The sequence below is a fragment of the Pelodiscus sinensis genome, chromosome 5 (genome assembly GCF_052426305.1).
Source record: "Pelodiscus sinensis isolate ZL-2025 chromosome 5, ASM5242630v1, whole genome shotgun sequence".
Lineage (NCBI taxonomy): Eukaryota > Metazoa > Chordata > Testudines > Trionychidae > Pelodiscus > Pelodiscus sinensis.
The window spans coordinates 131,974,340-131,990,689 of NC_143056.1; the positions used below are offsets into that span (position 1 = coordinate 131,974,340).

Consider the following 16,350-nt stretch of genomic DNA (forward strand, 5'->3'; position numbering starts at 1 on the left):
ATTAAATTCCACCCAAATGCCCCTATACTGAGCCCAAAGACTTTTTAGTGAGTCTAAAGCACTCGAGTCATCAAAAGATCACCTGCCGTGTGCCCCACACAGAGAACAGGAGACAGCAAGCTTCCAAGGCCCCAACTGTGATTTTGTGGAAATCTCAGCTCTCCTTAAAATTGAAATAAAAAAGTGTTTAGCCCTCCTGGTTGGGGAGCAAAGCCTGAAAACATGACCCCAAAGGCACCGAAACTAGAAATCAAATGAAAAGAATCTGACGTTTGTTATTTACTTAAAAATAACTCCTGAATCATAAGCAGTTTCGTAATTTGTGTGGAGCCTGACTTACAACAAAATTCCCCCTCTCAGTGTTTCCATCTCCCTCTTTATTAATCATTAGTAGTCATTCATAATCATTATCTATTTGTCAAGGCAGAGGATTCCCCAGGCAGAGTCCAAAACCCTACGGCACCAGGTGCTGGGCAGACACAAAACCTTTTGTCACTTGCAAGAGTCACACAATCAACTGTTAAATTGATGCTGCACTTGTTAAATGCAATAAAGAACAGAAACGGACACTATGGAGAGACATGTAGGTCTGGAAGGGACCTCCTGGGTTAGCAAATCCAGCCACTGCTCTCCCAGAAAACACTCTCACACAATCCATTCATGAATGTATCTATCTCCTATGCAAACGAATTAAACTGAGTGTCCCAGTGCTTCGACAGTTCCAGAGCCTGCCTTCTCTGAGGGTTAGGAACCTTTCAATGTCCAATCTCAATTTAGTTAGGGCCAATGCCTGCCTATTTGTTCTTGGACCAGCATCACCCTTTGCCTTCAGTAGTCCGTCCCCCCCCCGCCCCGGCCACAATTCCCTAGTGTATTTCTCTCCACTCATTTTAGCTGATCTCTTTTGGATCTGTGAATCTAACTGTAAACGGGTCTATAGGGCGCCCCGTTGGCACCACGCCACCCCTCCCCGGTCCCGTGCTTCCTTTACCCCTTTTTGAGCGTCCTCTGGCGTCCGAGTCTGTCTTAACAGAGGTTCGTAGGCCCTCCCCTAGGTTGGGGCGTCGCTGGCCCCCGAGGCGGGGCCATCCCCTTTCCGACCGCAGGGAGAGGGGGGTCCGGGCCCGCCCCCTCTCACGGACCCCAGCCCAGGGCCCTAAGGACACGAATGCCTATGTCGTCCGGTCCGGCTGGTGGGGCGTCCGCCGTAACTTGCCAACTCGCAGACTCCCTTTGCCCGCCCTGGGCTACTTCCTCTCTCCGCGGTCAAACATGCCCTTGCCGTTGGGCTCACCTCCTCGCCTTGGGTCCCATCCGTTGCGGGTCCCCAATGCGGAGCCGCTCTCTCCGCCTTCCTCCTTCCCCCGGCATCTTCTGGGGTTTAAATCCCCGCGCCGGCTCCGGGTCCGCAGGGTCCCGCCCCTTCTGTTGTGCCCCCGCTTCCGGTCTGTCGGTGGGGCTGAACGCCGACGTCACTCCGCTCATGACGGCGCCCAGGCACCCGGCCGGGGCCGCCCGGGAACAGCTGGCGCACCGCTGGTAGGCAGGCGCCAGCCGCACGGGACTGGAGTGCGGGGCTCTTCTGCCCCATCACACTAACGCTCAATGGTAAAACATTTTCAAGCAAGATCATGTGATTTTTTTGGGATGACAATTGACCTTCTAGGAAGCACAGTCCTGATTTGAAGCAAATCCAGATAAGAACATAAGAGGAGCTGTATTGGGTCAGACCAAAGGTCCATCTAGCCCAGTATCCTGTCTTCCGATAGTGGCCAATGCCAGATGCCCCAGGGGGAGTGAACAGAAACAGGGAATCATCAAGTGATCCCTCCCTCGTCACCCATTTCCAGTCCCTGACAAACAGGTTAGGGACAGCATTCCTTCCCAGCCTGGCTAATAAGTATTGATGGCTCTAATCTCCATGAATGTTTCTAGTCCTTTTTTGAACTCTGTTAAAGTTCTGGTCTTTACACCATCCTCTGGCAAGGAGTTCCACAGGTTGATTGTGCACTGCAATAAAGGAAAACTTACTATTGTTTGTTTTAAACCTGCTGCCTATTAATTTCATTTGGACAGCCCTAGTTTTTATGGGAACAAGTAAATAACTTTTCCTTATTCACTTTTTTCACATCTGTCATGATTTTATAGATCTCTATCCTATCCCTCCTTAGTCTCCTCTTTTCTTAGCTAAAAAGTCCCAATCTTTTTAATCTCTCTTCATATGGCATCTGTTCCATCCCCTTAATCATTTTTGTTGCCCTTTTCTGAACCTTTTCAAATGTTAATATTCCTTTTTTGAGATGAGGCAACCACATCTGTACGCAGTATTCAAGATGTGGGTGTCCCATGGATTTATACAGAGGCAGTAAGATAGTCTCGGTCTTATTCTCTATCCCTTTTTTGGATGATGGTAGAACTCCACAGCTGGGCCCAGGATTCAGATACCTCCCCCTGTTCCAGTGAACTTTGCTTTCTTCTGGGGGGTGCCAGCCACTTGGCAACAGAGGAATATTCTGGAAGTGGAGCTAGCTGCCTAAAAATGCTTAAATCCCAGGGCAAAAGCTTGAAACTAGAAAAATACCATATCCGGGCACACCCCGACCACGAACTGTTGTTATTACATCTGCAAAAGTACGTGCTTAGCCCAGAAACTTGATTTCCCACAGCTGTTACTATTAAACATATGTGCTCGTGGTACGAAACGGTGGTAGTCATGCCAGAGGAGAGGTCTAATCTGGTTAGGGAGCTACCCCACAGTAAAACAGGTATACAGGCAGTCCCCGGGTTACATAGATCCGACTTACATCGGATCTCTACTTACAAATGGGGTGAGGCAACCCCACACTAGCTGCTTCCCCCCAGCAGACCAGGGAGACGCGAAGCTAGCGCCCCCCCCCCAGCAGACTAGGGAGATGCGGAGCAGCTTTTCTCAGCAGACACCTCAGCTTGAGAATAAAGGACTGAGGGAAGTGAGGTGTGGGAGAATAAAATTGAACTCTGGAGAAATGTTTGGCTAGAGTTTCCCCTACAATATGTACCAGTTCTGACTTACATACAAATTCAACTTAAGAACAAACCTACAGTCCCTATCTTGTACGTAACCCGGGGACTGCCTGTAATAGTAATACTTGGCTCTTAGTGAGTGCTTTTCATCAGTGGATCTCATAGTGCTTTACAAAAGAGGTATCGGTCCCATTTTACAGATGGGAAAACTGAGGTACGGAGCGGGGATGTGACTTGCCCGCTGGGTCATTGTGACACAGACACGGCCAAACAAGCCCAGTCAGGTCTACCAAAGGGGGCTTGTGTGAAGGTGGAAAGCTAAGTGTTGGCTGATTGTCATGATTACTGCAAGATGTTTGTGCGGGAAACAAGTTTGAGCTACGTAATGTGTAGGTGGTTGTGTCCCAAAGCTGTTGGGAGTGAAACCTCTCAGCCGAGGAGCGGAAGGCTGAGAGCAGATCCTGTCACCATGAGAACAATGGGCATTTGGGGACCTGTGCTGTGTTTCCTGTATGCAGGCAGGAGATTCCCAAAAACAAAGGAACCCAAGAGACAATAGCCGGTGTCTGTGTATCCGAGGCCCAAAGGGGTTACCTGTTACTGAGGCAACATTCGGCTAGCAGAGGCATGTCTCATGAAAGGGGGACCCCATCTTTCTGAACCGGACAAATTCTGCAAGAACTGGCAGAGGTAAGAAATACTTTACTAGGCCGGAAGGTGTAACCTAGATCGCATTTTGTGTTTTTCCTTTACCACTAACCTCGTGTTTCCCAATCCTTTCACTTGCTTAGAGCGGAATCTTGAATTCAAGGGTCGGTCAAACCGGGCCAGTTTGTTTTGAGTGGAAATCACATTGCGCACCAAGGAGGGTGCCGGACTAGGCGAAACGGGGGTGCCCAATTGTGACAAAGTGGGGATTGTGTTTGCCTTGCTATGTTGCATGTGAGTTCTGCTCCCCTACACTGACCCTATGAGCATGCCTCAGTTTCCCTGCACCAGTACCTGGAAGATGGTGATGGGAATTCTGGGGTGACAGCCTCCCCGCACCTACACAATGGCTGATGCTTTTTGTAACCTGAGCCTGGGAAGTGGGTGGGACTAGGTGACACCTTTTGCCCTGGAAGCTGGACAGAGGTGGGAGGAGGAGCCTGGCTTGGGGGCTGGGCCCGGATCAGTGGGGGCTGGCATGAGGAGGAAGGGTCCAAGCTCTGGGCCCTTCTCTCACTAATAAACCTTCTGCTCTCCCTGCGGGCTGACAGTCACATCTGGCTGCAGAGGGGGGTGCAGGACCCAGTGACCCCCCCAAACTTCAGTGACACTCGCCTCCACTGAGGCAGCAGATCGATGGACGTTATGGGTGTCCAGAAGAAAAAGAACCGGGCGCCCCAGGGTAACAAAGCAGGGTGTGGCAATTGTGAGCTTGCAGGCCACGAAGCGCAGGCTGGGCTAACTTAGCACCACATGGACAGACTGTCGGCCGGCGTCAGTCACCGTGGCTCCGCTGACAGACGGGGAGTTCTTCCGGTCCTCACCAGACGGGCCGTGTCACCTCTCTGCACTGCATAAGTGGCTGTGTCCGGCGCTGCTGGGCACATTTTCCAAAGGAGGTTGAAACCCTGTGGAGGGTGCAGAGAAAAGCCGAAACAATGCTTGGTGGACTGGAGAAACCCCAGGGAGCGAGCGACTCGGACTGGTTCCAGAAAGATGGAGTGCCCTGGATCCTGGTGCACACGGCGCTCCATGGGGAGAAAATCCCAGGTATTAAAGGTGTCTTTTAGCTAGTGGAGAAAGGTGGAAGCGGAGCGCATGGCTGACACATAGGAGGTCAGGAAGACGATCTATTGGTCCCTTCTGGCAACAAACTATGAATTTGGCCCTGTGTTTCTATCCGGGTCACTTAGTAGCCAGGTTTCTCAGTGCCGTAGCCCCCAGCAGCACCGGCTCAGCGAGTCCTCTCCAGGCCTGCAAGGAATGGACGGCGGTAGCAAGACTTTGTATGTGAAAATGTATGAAACACACCCACAGGAAATTCCCAAGCGGCGCCCTTTCACCTTAAAGTCAGCTCTAATAGGGGCCCTGAACAGCCCAGCCAGAGTTAACCATCTCATCCCTCAAGGCATGGGAGTCAGGATGCTGGGGATTTAGCATCAGCTCTGGCAGGAGCGTGTAGCAAGTGGTTAGCTCAAAAACTAGGCATCAGGATGTCTAGATCCTGTCACTGCCACTGGAAGGGCAGTGGGGTCCAATGGTTAGTGGGGTGAGGGTGCTTGGAGTCTGGATGTCTGGATCTGTTCCCAGCTCAGAGACGATGCTGTCAGTGTGACCCACAGAAAGATGGCCTGGGCCATGAGGAAGGGTATGGCTGGGGACATGCTAAGAATGCAAATGCCTTTAGCAATGAACAGGCTGGCAGTGCAATAAGAGGCATGCAGCAGCTCTGCAGTTCTGTAGCCTAAGGAAAGGGAGGCTGGAAGCCAGGGCTCCTAAATCTTATCCCTAAAGAGCGGGGATGCCCCACACCAGAGGTAGCTGCATCTCAGCCTGGGGGAAGCCATCTCTGTGCTGTGTTTCTGTGTGGCTCTTACCTGCCCGCCCCACCTCACTGTCAACACCAGCTGAGTGAGCCATTAAGATACTGCCTGTGAAGGTGACCCTGAAGGATTCCAAGAACAACTTATAAGGAAAAGGGAAGTTCTGTAAATCTGAGAACAGGATTTGTCAAATAGCCGATAAGGAGCATAAACAGAACTAGAGATTAAACAAAGAGCCTTAATATTTTATTAGTTTCACATTTCAAAGCAAAAAAATTAACCACTTACACTCAGATCACTTATTGTTACCGCGAGGCTAGACTAGAGGCGAACTGGGAAGAGAGGGTCAGGGTTTTAGGCTGATGAGCTGATATTCACCCAGATCTTCAAGGTTGCTGGACCCAAACGGATTATTGAAGGAAAGGTGACTTGGTATCCCGTTATACATGTGATTAAAGCCACTTCAATCCCCTCTCCCAAAGCTAAGCTATCAGTACTAATGTAAAATCAAATTGCAAAGAAAAGCAATACAGCTGGAGCTGGCTGGAAGAGAGGATTTCCCATGGGAAAGCCCAATGTTTTGACACTGGACTGTGTTGCAAATCCAAATAAGCCGTTGCCGTTTTCATGGAATGGAAGCTTCAAAACAAAATTTGTGATTTAGAACCCCGCTAACAGTACACTCGGAGTGTTTGGAGAAGTCTGAACTATTACAAAATAGTACCACAGGAAATAGTCACAATATAAGGGGATACAAAAGCAGCAAATCAAAATGAAATGCTCCATTTTAATTCAGAATTGTGCGGAGAGTTTTTTTTCTGCCAAAAGGTTAGCTGCTAATCTAACCTTTCAGTTTGGATCAAGAGACCATTTTCAGATGGAAAACTCTCGCCTGGAGATTTTTTTTGGCGGGCGGGTGGAGAGACACTAACATTCATTATAACTGCCAAATCAAAATCGAATCAACAAAATAATCTCAACACCTGATCATCATAAAGAATTCTGGAGATAAAAAATTCTCTCGGTTCTAAAAAAGGAGTCTAAAATTCTGAAATTTGGTGGAATTCAAGTTTTTGGCCCCCAACAAGAAGCATTTTCCATGGGAGGAAAAAAGTCCCCGTTTCCCAGCCAGCTGCAGATTGGCCAAAGGGAGGCAGGCGGCGGGAAGGGGAGGAGACGAAGAGCTGAAAACGGGACAGCGAGGGTGGGATAGACAGGGGAGGAACCCTCCCCACTGCCCCACAGAAAAACCCCGGGGAAAGGCTGAGCCAGGGACCGATCCATGGGAGAAGGCCCGGCACCTTGGAAGAGACTGGTTGCGATTCCGGAGTGGATCCTGCCAGCCAGGCTCTGAGGCGGCATCCTCAGAGCTCCATGCAGAAGGTCAGATTGCTCCCAGCCATCTTCTTCTCATAGTCCTCATCAAAGTGCTCGTTCTGCGCCACGGTGAAGTGATTCTTCCAGTCCCCGACGGTCCCTGCAGACAGCAGAGAGCGGAGTCGCCGTGTGACACCTGCATCCGCAGACCCTGCATCCACAGCCAGCATCTGCACCAGGCCTAACCCAGCTGCCGAGGCACTGCTCTGAGGAAGCTCACAGCCCTCAAGGCCTTGCTGAGCACTGCTGTGAGCTGAGTGGGGCAGGGCCCCTGACCCCCATGGACTGGGCTTCCCCCTTTTACACGCCCTTCTGAACCTTAATGGCCAGTCCAGGCTCGGTTAACTCCGTCCAATCAGGAGCAGCCTGCATTAGTTGGCTATGGATGGGAGTGTCACACACCCCTCACCAGCAGGGGGCGCCCTGCAGCCCATCACGGGCAGGCCTACGGACTGCGTTACCTTTGCGCATGAACGGGGAGATGGACTGGTCCATGACGGACAGGGGGACACCGGTGCGGTTCGCCATGGGATTGTCCTTCATGACGTCGAATGACGTGTGGTAGACGATCTTCTCCAGGAGCGCCTGGTCTAGGTTCTTTCCCAGGAACTGGGCCACCTTCTCGATCTCACGCTTCGGGTCCTGCGGGGAAGGCACTGCTCTGAGGAAGCTCGCAGCACGACAGCCCCTGCTCGACGCTGACAAAGCACTGCTGCGAGGAAGCTCACAGCACAAGAGGCCCTGCTGTGCATTGCCATGCTGGTACTGTCTGGGAGCTATACAGATATATCCCGGCCAGGACACTGCTGTGGGGAAGCTCACAGCCTTGGACACTGCTGCAGGAAAGCTCATAGCACTGAGGTGCCCAGCAGGGCACTGCTGCAGGGAAGCTCACAGCACTGGAAACCCATCTCCTGTTCCCTTTAAGGACACACGTTGGGAAGGGCTCATTTCTCCTCCCCTCCCCGACGGAGTCCCCGATGCTGCAGCTCCTGTACGGGTCGCACCGCAGCCCCTCTGAGTTCCCCGCACGGAGCCGCTCACCTGCTTCATGTCCTCGTAGAAGAGGAAGAGCAGGCGATGTGTGTCCTTCGCCTTCCACCAGCCCTTCACGTGGGCGTGCCACGAGCCCCAGCCCACTGCAGCAGAGAGAGCAGGGAGACCGACGGCCCGGTGAGCCCAGATGGGATTGCGCTGCAGTGGGAGGGCTCCCCAGCAGGGGCGCTAGGGGAGACCCTAGAGCTGTGAGCACAGGTGTTGGGGGCATCCCAGCAGGGGGCAGTCTCCCCAGGAATGGGGTCACTGGGGGACCCCGGGGCTGAGGCTGTGGAATCGGGGTGTCTCCCAGCAGGAGTTGAGGGCTCAAGGAGGGACCCCATAACTGAAGGCATGGGGGTGTCTCCCCAGTAGGGGGCGCTCTCCCTGGAGCACTCTAGGGTGCAGGGATGGTGTCTCCCCAGCAGGGGGTGCCTTCCTTGGGAGGGGGGGCTTCAAGGGGAAACCTCAGGCCTGAGGGTACATGGCTGGGGATGTCTCCCCAGTAGGGGGCGCTGCCCCCAGGGTGGGATACTGTAGGGTGGCCCCAGGGCTGGGGGGATGGGGGTGGCTCCCCGCAGGGCTCAGACAACAGGAAGGAGAATTCCCGGGTGCCGAGTCAAGGAGCTGGGCCGAACTCACCTTTGCCCGCCATGAACTTCTCGAAATACTCGGGCCAGGGGCCAGGGTCGGGCACCATCTTGTTCATCCTCTGGAAGTGGTAGTAGGAGACCATGCAGTCCTTGGCATTGCGAGCCACGTACAGGAACTGGGGGGGGGGGGCAGGAACGAGAGAGAGGGAGAGGGGTTTCTGTGGGTCACTGCAGCAGGGCCAGGGGGTCGCGAAGCTCCAGCCACCTTACACCTGTTCATGGCTATTAAATACTCGCACGGTGGCCCTGCGCAGGGATCACTCACCTAGCATGGAAAAGCAGCCACCTCTGGGGTGGGGCAGAGTGGCTGTGTAACCCCCCTGCTCTAGGGGCACGGCGCTCGGCAGAATTACCTTACACCGCTGTTCCCAGAAGGACGGAGGCAGCAGCTGGACGGGGAGGTGGGTTTTCAGGGTCCGTGGCGGGGGCATGGCTTCGGCCTGCTCCACCCCTGCGAGCGGGAGCGAAGTTCAGACGTTGTGCATGAAAAACCCACCCCGCCCATCCCAGCGGCACCCACCTGAGGGCTGGGGCGGGCGAGCCCACTCGATGAAGGGGTGCCGGCGGTGGACGGGCGCCCGCTGGCACTTCTCCAGGTCCCCCTCCTGTTGGATCATGTCTACGATCTCCTGGATCCATGTTGTGCCTTCCCACCAGGAAAGGAAGGGAGTCTTTATCCCAGCCAGACCCTCGGTGCCCATATTGTTATGGAGGAGACTGTTTAGTGGCTGCCTTGCGACACTGAGGCCTGCTGGCTAAAGCACTGGACTTGGGAGACCTGGGTTCTAATCTTGGCTCTGCCCTCGACCAGCTGGTGGTCCTCATGTTCCCATGTTGTGCCTCAGTTTCCCCATCTTTAGAGGAGAACAACCGGGCTAACCTCTTTTGCGAAGTGTTCCGAGAGGTGCTGATGGAAAATGCTGCATAAGAACTCGGGATGTTGGGTTCAGCCTGAACCAGGGAGCAATGAAATGCTTTTTGGCTTTGAGACAAAGGACAGAGAACAAAAGTGCAAATACAGGAAGCTGTGGATTAACTCTCTCGGATGCAGCTGTGTGTCTGCTAGAAGCCAGCCGCCAGAAACCTGAGATAGCCAAAAAAGCCCTGGTAACATGACCCAGAGAGAGAGAGAGAGAGAGAGAGAGAGAGAGAGAGAGAGCTTTTGGGCAGAGGGTTGGCTGGAAAGAGGCTTGGAACTGAGAACAAAGAAATGGTCCTTTTCTGTGTTCAGGGCACAGGATGCTCTACAGTCCCTGTCAATAAACAGGACTGCACCAGAGAAACACCAATTCCAGTGTTAGTTTTTCCTTGTAACAAAACGATTCTGCAGAACCCCAAAAATTCACTCTCCCCCCGGGATCAAAAGGGCTAATGACGTCGTCTCCACGTAGTTTCTGCAGGCCATCAATTCCCGCAGCACCGCGGCCTGTAGCGTCGTGCTGGTCAGGTCTAGGGATGTTAAGGACTAGTCGACTAGCCGATCGGCAAATGCTCATTGGATAGTCGACTAGTCGCTTCCCCTCCCCCTTGCTGTCTCTATCAGATAGAGGCAGCAAGGGGGAGAAGGGGGAGTACTTCAAAGCAGCAGCGCCGCACAGCTGATCCAGAGCTCCATGCAGCACGGCCCTATCGACTAATCGAATAGTCGATGCAAAAATGCACCGACTAGTCAATTAGTGAATTACACGATGCTTAACATCCTTAGTCAGGTGGCTGTAGGGCTGAATTAAGGCCGGAGCACCCCTAGCTCCCGAGTATGTCACCTCACCCCCCGTAGCACAGCGGCCCCTACTGCCATGCCGGATCCCTGGGCAATGTGGGCCTGGCTCTGTGGTCCCGGAAGGGATGGAGCCTTGGGTGAAAAGGGGGAGGGGGAGAGGTGTTGGCCCCGCCCAGCCCTTAGAGCTGTGGCACCTGTGCTGCCATAGCCCCACCCCACTCCCTGCAGCACAGCGCCCCCTAGTGCCGCACTAGGGAAAGGGCCCAGGCCTCTGCCACCTGTGCTGCCATAGCCCCACCCCGCTCCCTGCAGCACAGCGCCCCCTAGTGCCGCACTAGGGAAAGGGCCCAGGGCCCTGGGCACCACCTCTGCTGCCATAGCCCCACCCCGCTCCCTGCAGCACAGCGCCCCCTAGTGCCGCACTAGGGAAAGGGCTCAGGGCTCTGGGCACCACCTCTGTTACCATAGCCCCACCCCGCTCCCTGCAGCACAGCGCCCCCTAGTGCCGCACTAGGGAAAGGGCTCAGGGCTCTGGGCACCACCTCTGTTACCATAGCCCCACCCCGCTCCCTGCAGCACAGCGCCCCCTAGTGCCGCACTAGGGAAAGGGCTCAGGGCTCTGGGCACCACCTCTGTTACCATAGCCCCACCCCGCTCCCTGCAGCACAGCGCCCCCTAGTGCCGCACTAGGGAAAGGGCTCAGGGCTCTGGGCACCACCTCTGTTACCATAGCCCCACCCCGCTCCCTGCAGCACAGCGCCCCCTAGTGCCGCACTAGGGAAAGGGCTCAGGGCTCTGGGCACCACCTCTGTTACCATAGCCCCACCCCGCTCCCTGCAGCACAGCGCCCCCTAGTGCCGCACTAGGGAAAGGGCTCAGGGCTCTGGGCACCACCTCTGTTACCATAGCCCCACCCCGCTCCCTGCAGCACAGCACCCCCTAGTGCCGCACTAGGGAAAGGGCTCAGGGCACCACCTCTGTTACCATAGCCCCACCCCGCTCCCTGCAGCACAGCGCCCCCTAGTGCCGCACTAGGGAAAGGGCCCAGAGCGCTGGGCACCACCTCTGCTGCCATAGCCCCACCCCGCTCCCTGCAGCACAGCACCCCCTAGTGCCGCACTGGGGCATTAGATTGCTACTGAGTCACCAGTATGATTTCTTGCGGCACCCTGGGATTTCCCCCACGTCTCTCATCCAAGCACTAGCCCTCCCTGAGAGGCCTTCGCATGACACCTGACCAGCACCCACCCTTCCAAGGCTCTCCCTCAGGGGTCTGTTGAACTTCCGGGAGGAGCCCCTTCACAATGCTCCCAGCCCCAGGAGTGGGGGCACAGTGACTGTCCGTGCTCCTGCCTCTTCCCACTGTCTTCCCCTGAGCAAACACCCACCTGCCTTGGGATAGGTGCAGATGAGCAGGTCGTCAGGCCTGGCTTGGAACCTCTGGATCCGCGGCCATTCATTGCAGGTGGCCTGGGCGAGCAGAACCCCCTCCACTTCGCCCAGTGCTGGACGTCCCTCTGTTTCCAGCATAGGCGCGTTACTCTGTTCTTTGGCCATAGCGTCCTGCAGACTAGTCATTCACCCAGCACTGAAATGCAGCCACTTCTGGGGAGAGAGATTGCTACTCTTAAATACCTACTTGGTGTCCTGGCTGAGTTCTCAGAACCAGAGAGGGAACACCCCTGTGGCTGTTTTCAGCACGGTGGCATGAGCCCCGGTATATAGGTCCGGACTTAGACCTGCTGCCAGGGGCTTTTTGTTTTGCAGGATAGCCATACTTCCTTGCCTCAGTTTCCCATCTGTGCACTGGGGATACTAGCTCTGCCCCACCTCACGGGGGTGTGTGAGGATAAATACATTAAAGATCGCAAGGAGCTCAGATACCATCATCAGGACTTAGAAACACTGTAGCTATGGAACATAATTTAATGAATATGCCTCTGTTTTACAAATGAGGGCAAAAAGGCCTGGAGACATCCAACCCCATTTCTCAGCTCTGGGAGAAATTGGCAAACGGATTTTGCCCAATGGGGAGAAAACACAAGGGTCTTGATTCCAACAGACCATGTTAGCCACCCGTTTCTTTCATTACACTCATGCCCTGAACTGTCTTTTCTTTTTCCTGTTTGATGGGTCCCAGCTGGATGGTAGGAACCAGAGAATCCCAATCTGTACTCGGTTCTCCCCGCAATCTGGGAGAAATTAGCTCATTTCTTGCAATAACCTGGCCCCATAAAGTTAGAGAAACTTAAGTGAGGATTTTGTTGCTGGCTGTTTGGGGGATCCGAGCCAAGACTCTCTCCTTCAGCCCTGCAGCTTTTTACCTTCTGCCTGTTGTTTTGATCCAGCCTCCTTCCCACGTCCCTTCTGCAACAGAGGAGGTCGGGGAGGGAGGGTCTATAAAGCTGCTCAGCCTGGATATTGAACTTTCTTCTGCTGGGGAGCAAAGTTTCCCTCTGGATCAGTCAGGCAGGCAAAGCCGCGGTGCTGCTCTTCGTGGGTGTCATTTCATCAGAGTTGGTCAGTTTCACGGGACTCAGCAGTTTCTGTTCCTCACTCCAACGGCTGCAGAGTCCGGCAGCTTTTCTTTGAGCCCCACGGCCGGGTCCCTCCACCCGCAGGAAGTGCTAATGGGAGTTTACTTGGCGCTCTCGAAGCTGCGCCATTGTAACCAAGCCGGGAGCCAGCCCTAATGATCTCATCATAACCCACAACAGTTCTGGATCAAGTGCTGGGCATTTCTGTCTACACGGCGCACCACGACTGGTCTCTGGCTCAGCTTCGAGCCCTGGCCCTCCTTTCCGTCCACACACATGCATACATCAGTGTGACTCAGGTCAGCAGCCACTCCCGACCCAGATCCTAGGACCCTGCTAGAACGGTGGGTCAGAGCCAGAGTCGCCCTGTAACTAGGGTCCAGGTTATGCCAGCATGCAGTGCGGATGCAGGCTGAGCCAGACCTGCGTCAGAGGGTATGCACAGCGCAGTATGGACGTGTTAATGTGGCTGTGAGACCCGAGGCAAGCAATGATAAACTTGAGTTAACTATGCAGTGTGGATATAGACACATCTCTGTATTAATCATAAATCCCTGCATTAACCAATTTATTGGAGCATAAGCTTTTGTGGGCAAAGACCAATATTATGCTCCAATAAATCTGTTAGTCCATAAGGAGCCACAGGACTCCTCTTTTATGCAGATTCAGACTAACCCGGCTACCCCGCTGATACTTGTATTAACTATTTTTTCATTGACGTGTTTAATTTTGTATCAAGTTCTTTTAGAAGTCCTTTTACATAGCATCCTATTACGTCTTTTTACAGAGAGGCTTTGTATCTTGTAGAATAGTCCCTGAAAATAAGTAAGGGAAAGAGAATGTCTTTCCCCTTTGTGCTTAATTGATCGCCCTGTGGAGTGAACGAGGTGTGAATGGATGAGGCATGGAAGAGAAACACCTCTGGGCATTTGCAATGGTTGGGGAGGGGTGGAAACCAGATCCAAGAACAAAGAAGAACAATGGGGCCTGTAAAGTGGGCTCCTGGAAAGAAGTCTGGACCTATGGATGGACACCTTGGGAGTCAGCAGCAAGTGCTGCTTTTGGAAGGCCCCTCTTTGGAGGGGAATGTGGCAGCATTGAGACGCCACAGGGAAGAGGGCGCCACAGAGGGGAAACTGCACATGCATATGATGACTCTCACAGGTGATGCATATGCACTGAGGACTGACTGGAGTAGTGATAGAAATGTAGCCGTGTTAGTCTGGGGTAGTTGAAGCAAAATGCAGGACAATGTAGCACTTTAAAGACTAACAAGATGGTTTATTAGATGATGAGCTTTTGTGGGCCAGACCCACTTCCTCAGATCAAATAGTGGAAGAAAGTAGTCACAACCATATATCCCAAAGAATACAATTAAAAAAATGTGATTTGTCCTTTTCATATTTGTTCATTTTTTTAATTGTATCCTTTGGTATATATGACTGGAGTAGATCTGCATGATAGTGGAACTATTATCAATCTAAGGCATCTTGCAGGGGACCTGGGGGTTTCATCTTGTCAATGTGGGAGCATCGATCCAGATCAGCAGGAGCCAGGCTCCACCCCTGCCCCATCTAACTCACGGGGCCAGTGCTGTTACAGGGAGCAACTATTGGTAACAAGACGACGGAGTGTGTGTGAGTGGGGCATGTCACATGCAGATGATAAGTGTTGATTGCTCTATATGTAAATGTGACGTTTTGCCTCCCCCCCCCCCCCGGGAAAAGATCACATGCAGTACTTTTAAGTACATGGACAGTCGAGTGCTTGGAAACACCGAGTCCCCAGGCCTGGCTCCCACGGATCCAGCTCTGCAATGCAGCATAGACGTGCCTGAAGTGCTTACGACAAGATGGCACCACTAGCTAAGAACACAGGCCTGGAAGGGGCGCCCTGGGTCATGCAGTCCAGGCCCTGCTCTCCCAGGCAAGGCTGGGGTATAATCCCAGCCAGGAGTTGGTCAATCTACGTCTTCAGACCAGGCAGGTTGTTTGCCCCCGCTACTGCATGTCAGGTATCAAACTGCAGCTCCCCTGGCGGTGCCGTGTCGTGCTTTTCCAGGAACTGAGTCGCACCCTCCCCAGTCAGGACTGGAGCCAGCGCCCCCTAGAGGGGGAAAGCTCCCTATCCTGCCCCTGAGCCAGCCAGCCGCGCTGCATTTAGGGTTATATAGTAGACGGCCATGCTGTCCCCTGTATTGCACAGTGCACAGCTTGCCAGGCAGTGTGCTGACTGCTGGTGATGGATACCCCGGGGGCTGGTGGCAGACAAAGCCTCACCACCCGGGCACTGAGATAAGGGCGGGGCTGCCAGGGCATGTACAAGAGAAAGGGAAAAGGCCCTGAGGCATCGTTACATACCTGGACACACAGCCGCAGGGCAGTCGAGCTGTACCACGCGATCCAGCAGGGAGTGGCCTTATCGAGGGCTCCTTCCTGTTCAAATACCCGGCTGCTGGCGTGATTGATGGCCCCTGAGTCCAACTGGCTACCATCCACCCCGCACCCACTTCCGGACCCTGCATGCCGGCGTGGGAATCGACTCAGCAGGGCGCCAGTAGCTTGCCCTAGGGTTGGCTGGGCTGAGCCTGCTGATGCGGCTCTTTCAGCACCATTCTCCTGAGCCGAGCAGGACTGGGCAGGCCAGGGTCAGGCCGGAAAGGGAGCGGGTAGTGGAATTGCTTGGAATCAGGCACTAGGGGGCGCTGTGTTGCAGGGAGCAGGGTGGGGGCGGTTCCCCTACACGCCTAATCCAGTCCTCAATGCCCCCACAGTGATAGGGGGCGCTCTCTCATGGCAGGCATTGCAGTCCCCAGGGCAGCACTAGGGGGCGCTGCGCTGCAGGGAGCGGGGCAGGGCCTCAGCCGGGGGCACTCTCACCTCACGGTCAGGGCTGACTCCCATGCCTTATGGCGGCGCTAGGAGGTGCTGTGCGGCAGGGATGGGGGGCTCAGCAGGGGGCGCTCTCCTCTCAGTCATGGGGACCTCAGGGCTCGTCTACACTGTTTCGTTTTTGTGGAAGAGGCAATGCACATGAAGTGCTAATTAGCAACTTCTCATGCTTCATTTGCATTTTCTTCTGATGCTTTTTGCGGAAGAGGTTTTTGCGCAAAAAAAGCAGTGTAGACGGGTCCATTTTGTGCAAAAAACCCGTGCCTAATCTACATCCCTCTGCCAACACAAGGGTGTAGTTTAGACACAGCCTTAGAGACTCACAATTGTAACACCAATCTGTCTGAATTTCCATACCTGGCAGTTCCATCACCCCTATATTCCTACCTTGGCACAAGCTGGAAGTTCATGGCACCTCCTGTGCTGCTTAGCTGTTGGATTTTGAGGAGTAGCTCCTTCAGCTGGTAGTAGCAGTAGGTTCTTATCCTCTCAGGAGCCAGCTGCACTATAAGGATATGTCTACGCTGCATCGTAAGCCCCACAGCCTGAACCCAAGTTGGCTGACCTGGACCAGCTGTGGGGAGGTCAAATAGTGTTTCCAAG

The 16,350-nt window shown here is 54.0% G+C and overlaps 1 protein-coding gene and 1 long non-coding RNA gene across 2 annotated transcripts in view; one reads left to right on the top strand and one right to left on the bottom strand.

Annotated features, from left to right (window-relative positions):
* LOC142829383 (uncharacterized) overlaps positions 1-16,350 on the top strand; it is a 40,294-nt gene that overhangs the window by 5,943 nt on the left and 18,001 nt on the right. The window contains exon 2 of the long non-coding RNA XR_016349762.1: positions 3,522-3,693. This is a non-coding gene — a long non-coding RNA (uncharacterized LOC142829383). The remainder of the gene's footprint in view (positions 1-3,521; positions 3,694-16,350) is intronic.
* LOC102461973 (sulfotransferase 1C2-like) lies at positions 5,759-12,800 on the bottom strand. Its single transcript, XM_006110705.5, has 8 exons — positions 12,644-12,800; positions 11,708-11,924; positions 9,120-9,245; positions 8,953-9,050; positions 8,589-8,715; positions 7,956-8,050; positions 7,373-7,553; positions 5,759-7,011 (listed from the first exon to the last, which is right to left on the bottom strand). Exons 2-8 carry the CDS (start codon positions 11,895-11,897, stop codon positions 6,899-6,901), a joined length of 930 nt encoding a protein of 309 aa, XP_006110767.2. The 5' UTR covers positions 11,898-11,924; positions 12,644-12,800; the 3' UTR covers positions 5,759-6,898.